Here is an 18,719-nt window from a genome sequence, read left to right as displayed (position 1 = left end):
CACTGGACAAGAAACGGAAAAAGAGGAGGCGGCATAGCTATAATCTGTAAATCTCAATTCACCGTCACAACAACAGCCAAAGCTATACTTCCTCAACTTGAAATAGTCTCAGTTAGAATCAACCACCCAACCTTACATGACCATCTAAACCTTATCCTGTTTTATAGGCCACCAGGCAACTGGCAAGACTACCAAACACACCTTATGGATTTTATATCGAATACATGTGTTTCAACCCAAAACCTTCTCAACGCAGGAGAGATTAACCTTCACCTTGAGGATACTAACCTAACAAGCGTTTGTGAATGCAAGGACTTCCTTCAACTATGGGAACTTCACTGGCCAAAAGGATTCTGACATGGAAGACCACTTTTCACAGGTATGGAAGGACAGAGCTCCCCAGGGTTGAGTTTGCTCACTCAGCCGGTTATCACATGACTCCAACCAGATTTTTAAAACTTTTTATGAACGGCTTTGTTCGGCTCCAGTGCCGGCCCCTGTGGACAGAGATATCCAAACTGAATGCTTCCATCATGCCGGGGGAAGTGGGGTGGGCTATCCAGCAGTGTTCCCTGGGAAAGACTCCAGACCCGGATGGGTTTTGAGGAGAATTTTATAAATTGTTGTCAGATGAGGTAGTATTACTGTTAACTGAGATGTTTAATGCTATAGTGGAGTTGGGGGCATTTCTGGATTTGCTTAACATGACTCATATAATAGTTCTTCCTAAACCAGGAAGGGAACACCTACAATCAGACTTGTATTGCCCAGTCGCCTTGCCTAATTATGAGGCCAAGCCGTTGGCCAAAGTGTTAGCAAATAGGCTATCCCAGTTATTACCCACATTGATAGCAGAGGCCCCAGGTGGGTTTTGTACAAGGCCACTATATAGTCAAAATATGTGTAGGATTCTCTCTACACAGGATACTCAGGTTCCATCAATGTTGATCAGTTTTGATGTCGAAAAGGCATTTGATAGGGTGGTTTGGGAATTTTTGTATGGTGTCTTAGATGCATTTGGGACTAGGGTTTTTTTTCCAAAGTGCAATTCGGACATTATATTCCCATCAGAGGGCTTGTTTATGGGTCAATGGACTGTTGTCCGAGTCTTTTACTATTCAGCGGGGTACGAGATAGGGGTGTCCTTTGTCCCCCCCTGTTGTTCGTTTTAACACTGGATCTGGTTACAGGGGCTAATCCCAAGATCCAATACTTCTTGAGGACATGCTTAAGTTGGCTGCCTTTGCTGATGACCTGTTAGTTCATGTAAAAAATCCACGTAGTTCTGTTCTGGTTCTGTTGCAGAGTCTTCAAGAATATAGTGATTTTTCAGGTTTCAAATTGAATTTAGATATATCAGAAGCCCAAGTGAGTTCTTGGACCCAGAGAGAAGAATGGGGGCATAGTTTCCCCTTGAAATGGGCAGGAGACACCTTTCACTATCTTGGCATTCATATGACATTTACAATAGAAGAGTTATACCATCTAAATATGGATAAATTGCTGAAGGATACATGAAATTGGAAACCTGGAATAATTTACCGTTATCATTCATGGGGAGGATTAGCCTCTTTAGAATGATTACTTTCTCCCGATGGATATATATTTTCCAAGTTTTACCTCTCCATCTCTTATGTAAAGATTTTCTAGTGGTGCAGAGGATTTGTAGACTTTTCTGAGGGGGGCAGGATCTAAAATGCTGATGGCCTATTTGTATGACCCGTGGAGCAAGGGGGGGGGGCCTAGGGGTTCCCCAGCTCAAATGCTACAATCAGGCATGCCTGTTACGTCATTGAAAAGATTGGCTACGGGGGTTTGAACACTTTACTTCAATGGGGTGGGAAACTGCCCTCTTTGCTCCATGGCATTTCAATTCCTTGCTTTTCACAAGTACCAGCCGACTATCTCCTCGGAAGTGTCATAGTGTCATTTTACAACCATTGTGTTTCTTGTAGAAATAAGTCTAGCATATTCAAAACAAAATCCGAACAGCAGAGACTTGTTACCTTTTGTGGGGAATGTGGACTTTAGTCCAGGTATACATAATTGGGCATTTTACTGCTGGCGGGATTCTGGGATTTCGTTAGTGGAACATCTGGAGAGGACGGTGCTGTTTTATCTTTTGTGGATCTTCGATGCTGGTTGGAGACAGGGAAAAGGGGGGGTTTTTATGCATATATTCAACTGAAGTACTATTTACAGGGGTTAGAGCAGCAGGGGGTGTCTTCTCACTTGGGAGCTCTACTGAGGGATTTTTTTGCGTGGGGATGCTTTCGGCAAGGTTTCTGTGTCCGGTCTGCATAAAGCCCTGGGTACCCTTGGGCCTTCCGAGGAGTACATTCCCTTGGACTAAAGACTTGGGTTATTGGGTGGAAGGTGTCGATTTTCATAAATTGATTATTTGGAGCTGAATTACAGGAATGTCAGTACTGTATTGTACAAAGGGCAGATAGTTCTCAGAGGCAGGCCTATATTTATTTTTGTTACATTTGTACCCCGCGCTTTCCCACTCATGGCAGGCTCAATGCGGCTTACATGGGGCAATGGAGGGTTAAGTGACTTGCCCAGAGTCACAAGGAGCTGCCTGTGCCTGAAGTGGGAATCGAACTCAGTTCCTCAGGACCAAAGTCCACCACCCTAACCACTAGGCCACTCCTCCACTCCAGGTTGGGCTCACACTGCTAGCTGCACTAAATGAAAGAGTGTGTTTAATACTTTTTTTCACGTCATGTGGGGTTGTATTCCCATTAAGACTCTTTTGGGGTGCATTCATACTTTTTTGGGAAAACTTTTGCAGTGCTGCATTCCCTTTGCCTGGAAAGGAGTAATACTAAACAAGACAGGGGCCTATTATATCCAGGGGAGGAGGGAAAAGCTTGTATTGTGGAAGGACTATATTGCTGGCAAAAAGTGTATTCTTAATCATTAGTTGCAGGCGGAGGCCCCTTCCTTTTGGTATTGGTGCAATAATGATTTGGGAGTTATACAAAGAGCATTTCTTTTGTTATGGAGTAGTTACCTTTCTATTTTAGCACCCAGAACTCACAGCTTAACCTTAAACAGGTTCAGGGACACTCCCTAGGTATTCCTCAAAGATTAGGAGTTTTCTTTTAGATTAAGATGGGTTCGGGGTGGGGGGGGGGGGGAAGGAGAGGTAAGTAATACTTATCAGAGGTTTCTAGGTACGGTGGGAGAATGAGTATACTGGGTGGTGGGGGGATTCTCCAACTGTGATGCCCTAGGATTCATTTTGGCTTGTGGAGGCAGTATGGAAGGTGGTGAGGCAGTGGTAGAAGGGGTGGGTAACATTTTTTTTTTGGGGGGGGGGGGGGTGGAGCAGTTTGGGAAGAGTTGAGAAAAGGGCGAAGCAATTTGAAAGGAGTAATTCCCTGTCATGTTTCATTGTAAGTTTCTATGCTGCAGAAGCTGGAAGTGCTTCTCTTATAGGAATGCACTGGGCCAAATGTTTGGGGGTTTTTTGTGAGGGGAGAGGCTTATTTCTCTGGAATCCCCAGTCTTATCTGGCCTATTTACAAAATGAATTTATCTTTTTACTTTTTTCTTCCACCAAGTTCTGTTTAATTTTTAGAGTTATTTTGCCACTGGATAGACAGACAGACATTTCACAACCTCTTTTGTATAATTCTTTCCAATTTCCAATGGGTTGGAAAGAATAAAAAAAAGACTCTTGAAAACCATACAAAGAAGTTAGCTCTACATAACATAAAACTTTCTATTTGTTCTTAATAGAGTTCATGTTAGCATGATTTTTCTACTTTTAAATAACAAGTGCCTGCAAACATTTAGGTCATTTTAAACTACTTTACCTTACATTTAATTTACTTTATATTTTTAGAAGCATTACAGGCTACAAGTGTAAGTTAATTACAATTATTTGCAGACTATTCTGGTTTGTATCTGCAGTAAGATGTACTTATCCTATGCAGAATGATTTAGTAAAGAACTTAGGGAATATTAACTATTAGCAGTCTGGAAACACTCATCTGCTTGTAACACAGTCTGAAAAAACACAATAAAACAGGTCCGTCCCATAAAGTTAAATAGCAAAATTAGCAAGCACAGAAGCACAAGGCTGGAACACCAAATTTCTGACACTACATTTATAGAAACTAATGAAACTGTTGGTTTTGCATACAGATAATAACATAGTAACATAGTAGATGATGGCAGAAAAAGACCTGCATGGTCCACCCTGTCTGCCCAACAAGATAAACTCACATGTGCCATTTTTTGTGTATACCTTACCTTGATTTGTACCTGTCTTTTTCAGGGCACAGACTGTATAAGTCTGCCCAGCACTATCCCCACCTCCCAACCACCCGCCCCGCCACCCACCACCGGCTCTGGCACAGACCATATAAGTCTGCCCAGCACTATCCCCGCCTCCCACCACCGGCTCTGGCACAGACCGTATGTCTGCCCAGCACTATCCCCGCCTCCAAACCACCAGTCCCGCCACCCACCACCGGCTCTGGCACAGACCGTATAAGCCTGCCCAGCACTATCCCCACCTCCCAACCACCAGCCCTGCCTCCCACCGTTGGCTAAGCTTCTGGGGATCCCTTCCTTCTGAGAGATACAGTAGAGCAGCTACTAAATTATATGGGCTTTGTTAGAAAAATGCTTTTTCCTCATTATGTGTTTCTCCACTGGCCAAAGTCCTAAAGGACTCCTAAATGCAATGCAATTTATGCTCTGTCTATTGCAATGATAATTTTACCCCTGCCAGATCTAATCCCACCATTTCCTTCTGCTCTTTTAACTTCACTTTTGTCACTAAACCTAAACATGTGTAGCCAGAGCACTTTCAGAACGGCACTGCTCTTTTCCTGGCTCATGGAATGGGGCCGACATATATCCATCACTATAGTTTTAGTTCCACTACCTTTCCCTCTTGTAAGAAAAGGAAAATGTAGAGCAGTGATAGCATTTTCTCCACTTTAAGTTGCTTGTACCTTGTTCAGCTTTCCAAGTGCCGATATCAAATCTGCCCATTCACTGGAGTACTCAAAGTTCTTCAAAGCTTTGTCAACAGCCGCAGCATAGTTGCGGTACTTAGAATCACTCAGCAGTTCCAATTCCTCTGTATTCATTCTCTCAGAGTGCTGCAGGACCACTACCTGAAAGAGTGATGACAAACAATCAATGCACAAGGGGTCCCATCAAACATTCTCTAGCCAGATGGTATTAACATAATAAGAATAGCCATACTGGGTCAGACCAAAGGTCCATCTAGCTTAGTATCCTGTTTCCAACAGTGGCCAATCCAGGTTGTCAGTATTACATTGTGCTGTTCAGAGCCTAACCTGAAAGTTAGCCTAAGGATCGAGGGCCTACCCAGAGGCAACAAAGGTTGCAGTATCGGCTAGAGTCTAAAGGCTCGTAATATGATACAAAATATACAGTGACTCTAGGAAGCGGAGCTTCAAATAAAGTGCTTAAAAGTGGAGAAAAACCCTCAGAAACCTGGGACAAACTGTCGCAGGTTTAGAGCGAGGTTACTGATAGCAGAAGTAACACACGCCCAGATTCTATCACTCTAAACCTGCGACAGTTTGTTCCAGGTTTCTGAGGGTTTTTCTCCACTTTTAAGCACTTTATTTGAAGCTCCGCTTCCTAGATTCCTTCCCAGAGGCCTCTGGGAGATAATGCAAGCAGCTCTGACATTCCTCCCCTCTCCCTGGTCTGATCCCTGGTGATGTCAATGTAAGCAGACAGGATGTCTCCTGCTTTTGGAGCTTAGTGTGCATATTTTAACATCTATGCTTCAGAGTAACAAAAATATGAAGCGGGATATCGAAACAAGGGAGGCCTTTAACTGTTGTCGGGGCTGTTTGTTTGCTGCGACTTGGATTTGAACTTTCTTCAAATATATTGCTACAATTATAAGTATTAATTTTGTTTTTTGTTCCAAGTGCACATTTATGAAATTTATTTTTTGTGGAGAAGTTTTGAAATTTTTCGTGTTTGACTGTAGGTTGTGAGAGAACATAATTGTGGGACATGGTTATTTAAGATATCTACTGAAAACGGTTTTTGAAGTAGTGATTTTTTTCTCCTTAGAGAGTTTTTTCACTGCTGTTTTTCCGGGTTTCAGTTGAAGCTGGTGATGATAGACCAGAACTGAACGCAACACTCATGGTGAGGTCACACCATGGAGCGATACAGAGGCATTACAGTATTCTTGGTCTTATTTACCATCCTTTTCCTAATAATTCCTAGCATCCTGTTTGAATTTTGGCTGCCGCTGCACACTGGGCAGAAAATTTCTGCATATTGTCTACAATGACACCTAGATCATTTTCTTGGGTGCTGATCCCCAAGGTAGGCCCTAGCATCAGATAACAAACAGGAAAAGTGATTATTAGTTATTACTTAGTTTACAAAAACTTATCAGAAAATCAAAGTCAGTTGGCTTGGTGACTCAAATGTCAAAGTGCACATCCAGACCTAAGGTCCCTGATTTGATCCCTGAATTCAGTCTTGCATTCTCCAGGCTGGCTAGGGCTGAGGCTTCTACAGTGTTCACAGCCTTCGAGGGCAAAAGCATCACGGTCATTAAGGGTGACACATGGTAGTTGTTCCAGACTCATGACTGCAGGGTTCCAGAAGGCAGCCTGGAACATGGGCCATGGCTAAGGACTGCTTCTGCAATAACCAGACCAGGTGTGTTGAGGAGAGGCCTAGGAAATAAGACAGGACAAAAAAAAATCCCTAGGTAGTTAAGACTCAATCTAGGTTCATGGCACCAGACTATCCCTGGTACCAATGGAGATGGAAGGAACAAGGAGAGGGAAACTGCTGAGTAAAAGTGTAACTTTTTTTTTTCATTCTTTTCTCCCCATCCCACTTTAAAGTCTCTATTGACAACCTGAAGACCTATGAAAGCTTCCAATTAACCACACTTACCCAAGAATCCCATTTTCTAGGTCCAGTAAGTCAAAATTCCAACACATTATCTGTGGAGATAACAGAATTTGTGTTATTGAGGGATTTGTTTTTTTCAATTTAGCTTAGTGATATTATGATGTAAGAGGGTATATCGAGTTAAAGTGATTTACAATAAAGAACAAATAACAAAGCTGCTTTTATGTTAGATCCTATAAAACCAGATGCTAACGTTTTCTAATGCCTCCAAATTAGTGGGTCACTAAAGTGCAAGCCCAAAAAATGGTCTAGTTTTCAGGGTATACATAAGGATTATTTACGAGGTGTATTTGCAAGACTGTAGTTTGAGAAATGGGTTTCTTTTCATATTCTGGGTTTTGGCTACTCTGAAAACTAGGCCTGTTTGGGTTTTAAGCACACTTTTAAAGGTAATGAACAGAAATACCACACCACACTTTTAGAAACCACTGCTGTACAGCGTCAGATGCTGCATTAGAAAATGCATTAATTTTAGGTCCCAAAGAAACAGAAATGAAATTACTCAAGCCAAAGGGATCGATGAAAAGGTCCAATATAGTTATAGATAATTAACTGTGCTATGAAATGAGACTGATAAAATATGTATACATCCTCCCATCCAAACAAGGCCAAGAGACTCAATCTACACCATACAATCAGTTGTAAACTCTACATTGAATGGCCAAGGGGGCATTGGAAGGTAACAGGAAAACTTCATAGTTCTTCTTTCTCCTTTATATCTTTGCTACACATTTTGAATCTCTACGGGTTGCGACAATTCTAAAGGACCTACAGAAAAGCTATTGAAGTACATGAGCTATTGAAACCACCACAGATGACATCTAAAAAGGAACCTTAGTGGTTATGAAGTTTCATACACCCTTCTTATTGGTCCTTGAAAAAAGATGTCATAAACCTACAAAGGTTCTGGTTTTCTCAAGGATCAATATGGGTGTTAATGAACAATTTGTAAATTCTACAAAGTACTGGATTTGAGAAACACCTTTAATGACTTACCAAAATACACAGTTACCACACCTGAAATCGGTGTACGAAATGACCAATTTCCGCAAACTCCTGAAAACTTATCTCTTCGACAAAATATATCATAAAGAACAACACACGTAACTCTAATTTCTTTAAGATATCCAGGAATGTTCTTTAATGTCTTTTGCTTTCACACTATCATGCACCTAACATCTATGGCTTTAACACTATCATGTATTTTACCATCATGTAGCCAAAACTTCTGCTAAAACAAATGTATACTCTTTTCTATTCCAATATTATGTATTTCACCATCATGTACCCAAAACTTGCTGTAAAACCAATGTACATTCTTTTCTATTTCCAGTATCCACGATGAATTGTAAGCCACATTGAGCCTGCAAAAAGGTGGGATAATGTGGGATACAAATGTAATAATAATAATAATAAAGTCTACAAAGCAACATATCCTCAGACTGCTCCAAATTCATTTTGTTTTTTTTTTCATCAGAACCAGCTTTGTGTTAAACTACTACTACTTAACATTTCTAGAGCGCTACTAGGGTTACGCAGCGCTGTACAAATTAACAAATAAGGACGGTCCCTGCTCAGAAGTGAGTGCTGTGTTAGTACACTAAATACATAAATTGTTAACGAAGATTTAGGTAGGGAGGATACCTTTATAGTAGTAAGTTAAAGTTGTTTAATTTTCTAAGTGAATTTAATTATTGTGAAAAGTATCACACAGCACCACAAACTACAGATCCCTATTTAAAATCATTGGGGGGGAAGGGAATAGAGAAACTGGGAATGGGAGGTCCGATGGAACCAAAACAGTAAGTGCATGCATACCCCAAAACAATTAATCCCTCTGTCTTTACTACCCCAAGCAATACTTCACCCCATTCCACCATGACTGCTGCCACCATTACCTACTCCTCTACACCAACACATATTTATTTATATTTTGCTCACACCTTTTTCAGTAGTTGTTCAAGGTGAGTTACATTCAGGTACACTGGATATTTCTCTGTGGCAGGAGGGCTCACGATCTAAGTTTGTACCTGAGGCAATGGAGGGTTAAGTGACTTGTCCAGAGTCCCAAAGAGCTGCAGTGGGAATCAAACTCAGTTCCCCAGGATCAAAGTCCACTGCACTAACCACTAGGCTACTCCTCCACTAGCAACATTCCTTGTAGAAGCCTGCCCTTGCAGACAGCAACGCGGCCGCGCAGGCTTCTGGTTCTGTGAGTCTGACGTCCTGCACGTATGTGCAGGACGTCAGACTCACAGAACCAGAAGCCTGCGCAGCCGCGTTGCTGATCTGCAAGGGCAGGCTTCTACATGGAATGTTGCTAGTGGAATAGCAACATTCATTCCATGTAGAATCTCAACTAGTAGCAACATTCCAGAATCTCCAATAGTAGCAACAGCAACATTCCATGTAGAATCTCAAATAGTAGCAACAGAATCTCAAATAGTACCAACATTCCATGTAGAATCTCAAATATTTATTTATATTTTGCTCACACCTTTTTCAGTAGTAGTTCAAGGTGAGTTACATTCAGGTACACTGGATATTTCTCTGTCCCAGGAGGGTTCACAATCTAAGTTTGTACCTGAGGCAATGGAGGGTTAAGTGATTTGCCCAAGATCACAAGGAGCAGCAGCGGGATCTTGGGCAAGTTACTATATAGTTTATAGTGTACTAGCCTTTGAACCCGTAAAAACGGGCTATTATAGGAAGGGGGGGGGTTGAAAGGTCCCCCCCGCGCCGCCGAGTTCACCGCTGCCCCCCCCCCGAGCCGTCACCGTCGCCACCCACCTTCCACCCGGCCGGGCCCCTCCGCTATTGAAACAGCGAAGGTCCTGGAACGCAACACTGAGCTCTGCTGAGCAGCCGACGTTGGCCTTCCTTCTTCTTCTCTGCCTGTCCCGCCCTCGTGTGACGTAACGTCGTCGAGGGTGGGACACAGGCAGAGAAGAAGAAGGAAGGCCGACGGCAGCTCAGCAGAGCTCTGTGCTGCGTTCCCGGACCCTCGCTATTTCAGTAGCGGAGCGAGGGCCCGACCGGGTGGAGGGTGGGTGGCGGCGGCGACTCCGGGTGGGAGGAGCATTAGTGACGGTGGTGTCCCTCCCTCGCAAATGCGCAGTACAGACCCTCTCTGTTCCGCCCCGTCATCACGTATTGACGCGGGGGCGGGGCAGAGGTCTCTACTGCGCATTTGCGAGTGAGTACGACACTCGCCTTTTATATATATTGATTACTTGTATTCCACCTTTACCTAAGGCAGAGCACAAAGAAGCATACATTATCATAAAAACACAATACATAAAACAAAACAAATAAAGTAATCAAACACAATTCAAAATATCACAGGTTCTCTCTTCAAACACTGGACTACTTCCAATTCTAACAAACCACAAAAGGTGGAAGAAGCCAACCATAATCTTCAAGATTGAGGTTGGCTTCTTCCACCTTTTGTGGATTGTCTTGATTACCCGTGGAAGACTGTTTCCTGATTTGTTTGCCTACTTCCAACTCTCACATCAGTCCCATGCCATAGCATAAGTTAATTGAAACAAATAACTTTTCAACATTTTTTTTAAAGAGTCAGTGTCTTGTTGCTGTTTGATCACCAAAGGTAACTTGGTTCCTTTCTCTTGGGCCAACTTCAGGAAAGGCACTTCTGGTCTTTTCAAGTCTTAGCCATTGAAGGTCAGGAAAAAGAAGTCCAAGAGTACTCCGATTGTAATGATCGGCCAGAAATATACAGCTGCAATATGCTAAGCAGGTAAAATGAAGAAACATGGTACAATCCTAAACTGACCAACAGTAACAACTTAAACGTAAGGGGAAAGGGAACTGGAACTTTTTATCTGCCTAGATCTTTTCTTTTTCCCATCCTTTAATCTTTTTACATCACTAATTGTATCTAACATCCTGGAATGACGATGCTATAACAGGTCTCTGTAAGCCACATTGAGCCTGCAAACAGGTGGGAAAATGTGGGATACAAATGCAAATAAATAAATAATATACCATCGTCTTTCTGTGGTTTTTGCAACTACATTCAAAGCGGTTCACATAGTATATACAGGTACTTATTTGTACCTGGGGCAATGGAGTTAAGTGACTTGCCCAGAGTCACAAGAAGCTGCAGTGGGAATTGAACTCAATTCACCAGGATCAAAGTCCGCTGCACTAGCCACTAGGCTACTCCTCCACTCTGCAAAAAGCAACAGGAAGCCAATGCAACTTAATGATATGCGGCACTATACATTCAAATTTGGAAAGTCCTAACAGAAGATGTGCAAGTGAATTTTGCACAACCTGTAAGGATCAAATGCAAGAAGCTGGAAACCCTAAATGAACAATATCACAGTAATCAATCCCACTTAAAACCATAGATTGCAAAACTGACCTGAAAACTGATAGAGAGAAGGGGTTTCAATTTACTTAACAAGCAAATGATGAAAATTTGGTTATTTTTGTTATTTTAATGGCTATTCTTTGTAGTGAAGAGAGATTGTATAACATTTTACAGAAAGAGTGGTGGCAGCTGTCCGCATTAACTCAGTGTGGAAATGTATGCAGCAGCATACCAATGTCACACATCTTATCCTCTAGGAGCAGTGATACAGAAGTGCCCAGCATGCATGTGAATGAACCAGTAGACACTGAGGTAGCATCCCGACCTGGGTTGAAAGAAGAGCCAGTGGGAGGATGGACTGGGAAGTCACAGAACAAGTATGTAGCAGACTGCAGAACTGCAAGCTTCCCCAAGGTTCTCGGCTACTGTGCCTCACCCCCCGTTCAGGCAAAAATCAGAGAATCACAGAAGCCAAAGTTCAAATCCCACTTATGCTCCATGTGACCTTGGACAAATCATTTCACCATCCAGTTCTTAGTTATCAACAGACTAAAGCCATTTTGAGCTATATAGAGTATCTGACTCTAACTTGCCTCTTAGTTAATTTTTGGAAAGGCAAGAAATTCAATACAATTGCTCATGCTTTTCTGCATTTAAAGGCACCAAATTATGAAGTTTGATTTAGGGATATGGACTGTTGTCCACTTGGGTCAGGCCAGAGATTACTATAATTTATAGGCTAATGCACAGCTTTCAAAGGGTGTGGATTTTGGTCTTGATCTAACAGAAAAAAAATGTGATGTGGTGATCTACAGAAATGCTTTCAATCAAGCCCTTGCATAAGATAGGATTTGCTTACCATGGAGGCAGTGCATACAAAGCTCTCATAGCAACATAATATGAATCTTCATTGTGTATATCCAGAAAAAACTTGCCTGGCTGGGTGTACCCACAGGACAGGGTTGGGAAGCAATGACCTAGATGTTACAGTCTCTAAAAGTCTGATCCAGCCAGTCTTCGAGGCTACAAAAAGCTATACTACAAGATGAGGGCCCTAACTCAGACAATGCCTCTTAGTAGTTCCAAAATTAGCAATTTAAAATATGCAGTAATCTGAATAAAGTGGACTGTGGTGCTCAAAAGCTAATTTCTTGATAAATTAGTCTACAAGGTAAGAACATAAGTGTTGCCATACTGGGACAGAATGAAGGTCCATCAAGCACAGCATCCTGTCTCCAACAGTGGCCAATCCAGGTTAGAAGTACCTAAAGATCCGAAAACAGTACAATATATTTGATGCTGCTTATCCTAGAAATAAGCAGTGGCTTTTCCCCAAGTTTATCTTAATAATGGCTTATAGACTTTTCTTTTAGGAAGATAGCCAAACCTTTTTTAAACCCCGCAAAGCTAACTGATTTTACTACATTCTGTGGCAATGAATTCCAGAGTTTAAATTACATTATGAGTGAAGAAATATTTTCTCTGATTTGTTTTAAATTTACTACTTTGTAGCTTCATTGCGTGCCCCTAGTCCTAGTATTTTTGGAAAGAGTAAACAAGCGATTCACGTCTACCCGTTCCACTCCACTCATTATTTTATAGACCTCTATCATATCTCCCCTCAGCCGTCTGTTCTCCAAGCTGAAGAGCCCTAGCTGCTTTATCCTTTCCTCATAAGGAAGTTTTCCCATCCCCTTTATCATGTTTGTCGCCCTTCTCTGTACCATTTCTAATTCTGCTATATCTTTTAAGATGTGGTGACCAGAATTGCACATAGTATTTGAGGTGCGGTTGCACCACAGAGTGATACAAATGTATTATAATGTTCTCATTTTTGTTTTCCTTTCCTAATAATACCCAACATTCTATTTGCTTTCTTAGTTGCCACCGCCACACACTGAGAAGCGGGTTTCAATGTATCATCAACGATGATGCCTAGATCCCTTTCCTGGTCGGTGACTCCTAATGTGGAACCTTGCATCATGTAACTATAGTTTGGCTTCCTCTTTCTCATATGCATCACTTTGCAGTTGCTCACATTAAACGTCACCTGCCATCTGGATGCCTGGTCTCCCAGTCTCGTAAGGTCCTCTTGTAATTTTTCACAATCCTCTTGCAATTTAACAACTTTGAATAACTTTGTGTCATCAGCAAATTTAATTACCTCACTAGTTACTCCCATCTCTAGGTCATTTATATGTTAAAAAGCAGCAGTCCCAGCACAGACCTCTGGGGAACCCTACTATCTATCCTTCTCCATTGAGAATACTGACCATTTAAACCCTACTCTCTGTTTTCTATCCTTTAACCAGTTTTTAATCCACAATAGAACATTACCTCCTATCACATGATTCTCCTACTTCCTCTGAAGTCTTTCATGAGGTACTTTGTCAAATGCCTTTTGAAAATCCAGATATACCATATCGACCGGCTCACCTTTATCCACATGTTCGTTCACCCCTTCAAAGAAATGTAGTAGATTGGTGAGGCAAGATTTCCCTTCACTAAATCCATGCTGGCTTTGTCTCATTAATCCATGCTTTTGAATATGCTCTGTAATTTTGTTCTTTATAATAGTTACCTGCCCCCATCAATTTTGTTACACCAGACTAACACATCTACACTTTTATAGTTTTTGTTTAAAAGGCATTATCACTATCCAATTACTTTATTATAAAATGGTCCCCGGTTTATTTTAAAGCAAGAGATATATTTAAAGTCACTTTAGGTTTCAAAGAACACCTGCACAAAAATGCTAGAATACAATGAACTACAAGAGCGTTATGGCAGAAAGGTTCATTTAGAGGTGCACTTTCAGCTAGTCCCATTCTTGCTAACACCTTAGCCCTTTCACACACCACTGTGTCTTTTATTTAATTTATGATATTTATACTCCACATTATCTCAAACTGGCTCGGGTTCAATGTGACTTACAAGCAATAAACAGCATTGACTAACAATAAAAGATTAACAGTAAACAAACATTATTAAATCACACCAAAAAACATAGATTATTACTAATTGGAGAAGCATTGAAGACAGATAATATCGTTAACAGTTGAATCATATTTTCTCATTATTAAAAGCAATACTCATCAAGAATGTTTAGGTAATGAATTCCATTTCTTAGTGTTTTGATAAGAAAAGCCTGCAGTATGAATACATTTGTAGATAACTTTCTTACAACAAGGATAGTGAAGAGATAAGAAGTCTCTAGATGTGCTTAGAGTATTTTGTTTAGGCAGTTCAATAAGGTTTTGCACGTATGAAGGAGACATACCATACAAGATCTGGTATACAAATACACATAGTTTAAAGGTAATTTCAGCCCTTAATGAAATTTCACAAAACTGTACAGAGTATAAGAAATCAGAAACTATGAAATTGCTTAGCAATACTCTGATGAGAAATTGCAATTTAAGCATTCAGTTTAGATTTTAATATATATTAAAAAGTCGCCTCAAAAGCTCAGGGTACCTTTAGACTAACATCATTGGCTCCTCCTCCAACCGCAAAAACTACCACAGAATAAAAAACTTCCAAAAAAACCTTTTTAATCACGGAAGAAAAAGTCTGCGATGGAAAAAAAACGGAAGGAAGGGTCATAATGATTATATCCAATCTAAATGCTTAAAGAAGCAATAATATGTTCAAAATTTTTTCAAAGATTGAAAATTATCATCATCAATCATAAGATATTGAAAGTAGCATAGGACTAAAATACTTCTGAATTCATTTTAGTTGTACTCTTGTATTGACTTAGTAGTTCACATACTCATGGCTAAATATTGCTGTTTTTTCATCTATACAGCTTGTACTTAAATCTAAATTGTACTTAGCTTCAGCCGAAGGTGAATCATGATCATTCATCTATAGCCACTGTTGTTTCTACTCATGAAGACTTAGCAAACATGTCCTGATCTTTCATGTGAGTGTTGGAGAACCTGATTGCCTGGGTAACTGTTTCAACGGTAAGGAGGATGAGGTTTAACCAGGTTCGGTCAGGTGGGTATTCTCCAATGGTTGGGTCCAGCTCATTAAGGAAGTTTTCGATGTCAGTGTTGTCCTGAGGTAGCGTGTTGCGCAGGTTTGCAAGTTTATCTGCGGATGGGATGTCTGTATTCGTTGTAGTGACCAAGTTGGTGTCTAGGAGTTTGTTCACGAGTTGGTATAATTTCTTCGTATCTTTGTAATCTGTCCCTATTTTATGATCTTTTGGATTGTCTTATTGTGTATTTGTTTCCATGTGTTGAGTACATGTTCATCTTTAGTTTTTCTCCATGCTCGTTCGAGTTTCATGGTTTGTGTTTTTAGCTTTCTCAGTTCATTGTTGAACCATGGTATCAAGTTATGCTTACGTGAAGTTCTTGTTCGTAAGGGTGCAATTTCATCTAGTATGCTTTTGCATCTTTTATCCCATTCTATGAGGTAGTATACGGAGTCTGTTTGTGCTGTTCATTCATTATTGTACAGTGGTGGAAATAAGTATTTGATCCCTTGCTGATTTTGTAAGTTTGCCCACTGACAAAGACATGAGCAGCCCATAATTGAAGGGTAGGTTATTGGTAACAGTGAGAGATAGCACATCACAAATTAAATCCGGAAAATCACATTGTGGAAAGTATATGAATTTATTTGCATTCTGCAGAGGGAAATAAGTATTTAATCCCTCTGGCAAACAAGACCTAATACTTGGTGGCAAAACCCTTGTTGGCAAGCACAGCGGTCAGACGTCTTCTGTAGTTGATGATGAGGTTTGCACACATGTCAGGAGGAATTTTGGTCCACTCCTCTTTGCAGATCATCTCTAAATCATTAAGAGTTCTGGGCTGTCGCTTGGCAACTCGCAGCTTCAGCTCCCTCCATAAGTTTTCAATGGGATTAAGGTCTGGTGACTGGCTAGGCCACTCCATGACCCTAATGTGCTTCTTCCTGAGCCACTCCTTTGTTGCCTTGGCTGTATGTTTTGGGTCATTGTCGTGCTGGAAGACCCAGCCACGACCCATTTTTAAGGCCCTGGCGGAGGGAAGGAGGTTGTCACTCAGAATTGTACGGTACATGGCCCCATCCATTCTCCCATTGATGCGGTGAAGTAGTCCTGTGCCCTTAGCAGAGAAACACCCCCAAAACATAACATTTCCACCTCCATGCTTGACAGTGGGGACGGTGTTCTTTGGGTCATAGGCAGCATTTCTCTTCCTCCAAACACGGCGAGTTGAGTTCATGCCAAAGAGCTCAATTTTTGTCTCATCTGACCACAGCACCTTCTCCCAATCACTCTCGGCATCATCCAGGTGTTCACTGGCAAACTTCAGACGGGCCGTCACATGTGCCTTCCGGAGCAGGGGGACCTTGCGGGCACTGCAGGATTGCAATCCGTTATGTCGTAATGTGTTACCAATGGTTTTCGTGGTGACAGTGGTCCCAGCTGCCTTGAGATCATTGACAAGTTCCCCCCTTGTAGTTGTAGGCTGATTTCTAACCTTCCTCATGATCAAGGATACCCCACGAGGTGAGATTTTGCGTGGAGCCCCAGATCTTTGTCGATTGACAGTCATTTTGTACTTCTTCCATTTTCTTACTATGGCACCAACAGTTGTCTCCTTCTCGCCCAGCGTCTTACTGATGGTTTTGTAGCCCATTCCAGCCTTGTGCAGGTGTATGATCTTGTCCCTGACATCCTTAGACAGCTCCTTGCTCTTGGCCATTTTGTAGAGGTTAGAGTCTGACTGATTCACTGAGTCTGTGGACAGGTGTCTTTCATACAGGTGACCATTGCCGACAGCTGTCTGTCATGCAGGTAACGAGTTGATTTGGAGCATCTACCTGGTCTGTAGGGGCCAGATCTCTTACTGGTTGGTGGGGGATCAAATACTTATTTCCCTCTGCAGAATGCAAATAAATTCATATACTTTCCACAATGTGATTTTACGGATTTAATTTGTGATGTGCTATCTCTCACTGTTACCAATAACCTACCCTTCAATTATGGGCTGCTCATGTCTTTGTCAGTGGGCAAACTTACAAAATCAGCAAGGGATCAAATACTTATTTCCACCACTGTATATCAGTTGCCATTATTGTATGCCAGCTACCTAATGAAATCCGCCCCTGACCGCTTCATAGTAGACCTCACAACCCACCTAAATTACATGCTTCAGCAAGGTCTCTTTCCTAAGGAAAACGGTAACATCCTACTTACCCCGATACCAAAAGATACCAAGAAAAAAACAAATGAAATCACTAACTACCGTCCAGTAGCACCTATCCCATTGGTAGTCAAACTGATGGAAAGCATGGTAACCAAACAACTTACAGATTATATAACAAATTCTCAATATTTCACAAATCGCAGTCAGGTTTTCGCCCCCTCCATAGCACTGAAAAACAGTACTACTCACTCTCCTAGCCAAATTCAAGCAGGAAATAGCAATGGACAAAAACATCCTTCTCCTCCAATTCAACATGTCTAGTGCATTCGACATGGTAAACCACAATATATTAATAAGATTACGAGACAAGTTCGAGATTGGTGGAAACATAATTAGCTGGATCAAGGGCTTCCTAACCACAAGAACACATCAAGTATTTATTGCAGGCTCAATGTGGCTTACAATTCGTCATGGATACTGAAATAGAAGAGAGTATACATTTGGCTTTACAGAGTGTTTTGGGTTACATGAAAATGAAATACATGATAGTGTAAGAGCAGAAGGCATTATAAGATAATGCTGGATGAATTAAGGTTGTACAGTTACATGTGTTGCTCATTGTGATATATCTTGTCAAAGAGATAAGTTTTTAATGCTTTACGGAAGTTGGTCAATTCATAGACCGTTTTCAGGTGACGTGGCAATGCGTTCCAGAACTGCGTGCTCATGTAGGAGAAGGTTGATGAGTGCATTAGTTTGTATTTCAGGCCTTTGCACTTAGGGGGATGAAGATTGAGGAATGTACGAGAAGATTTCTTTGTGTTCCTGGGTGGTAGGTCTATTAGGTCCGACATGTAAGCTGGGGCGTCGCCATGGATGATTTTATGGACTAGGGTGCAAAGCTTGAATGTGATCCGTTCTTTAAGTGGGAGCCAGTGTCGTTTTTCACGTAGAGGTTTTGCGCTTTCGTATTTTGGTTTGCCGAATATTAGTCTGGCTGCCGTGTTCTGGGCAGTCTGGAGTTTTTTAAGTATTTGTTCTTTGCAACCAGCGTAAAGTGAATTACAGTAGTCCAGATGACTGAGTACTAAAATCAAACTTAAACATATCATCACTGTGGAAAGCAGATTGTGGAGTACCACAAGGATCACCACTATCACCAATCCTCATCAACCTAATGATGACCCCACTAGCCAAGTCCCTATCCAACCAAGGCCTCAACCCTTTCATCTACGCAGACGATGTCACATTATACATCCCCCTAAAAAACTAAACTGACA

The 18,719-nt window shown here is 41.4% G+C and overlaps 1 protein-coding gene across 2 annotated transcripts in view; it reads right to left on the bottom strand.

The window, feature by feature from the left end:
- The window catches only part of DOP1A (DOP1 leucine zipper like protein A), a 227,795-nt gene that overhangs the window by 200,401 nt on the left and 8,675 nt on the right, over positions 1 to 18,719 (bottom strand). For both annotated transcript variants that reach the window (XM_030199075.1, XM_030199077.1), the window contains exons 2-3: positions 6,931 to 6,980; positions 4,977 to 5,141 (exon numbers count right to left, since the gene is read on the bottom strand). In XM_030199075.1, coding sequence (XP_030054935.1) covers positions 4,977 to 5,114 — 138 coding nt within the window. In that variant the 5' untranslated portion in view covers positions 5,115 to 5,141; positions 6,931 to 6,980. The remainder of the gene's footprint in view (positions 1 to 4,976; positions 5,142 to 6,930; positions 6,981 to 18,719) is intronic.

The sequence above is a fragment of the Microcaecilia unicolor genome, chromosome 3, assembly GCF_901765095.1.
Source record: "Microcaecilia unicolor chromosome 3, aMicUni1.1, whole genome shotgun sequence".
Classification (NCBI taxonomy): Eukaryota; Metazoa; Chordata; class Amphibia; order Gymnophiona; family Siphonopidae; genus Microcaecilia; species Microcaecilia unicolor.
Note: the sequence above shows the minus strand (reverse complement) of the source record. Positions and strands in the feature narration are given on the sequence as shown.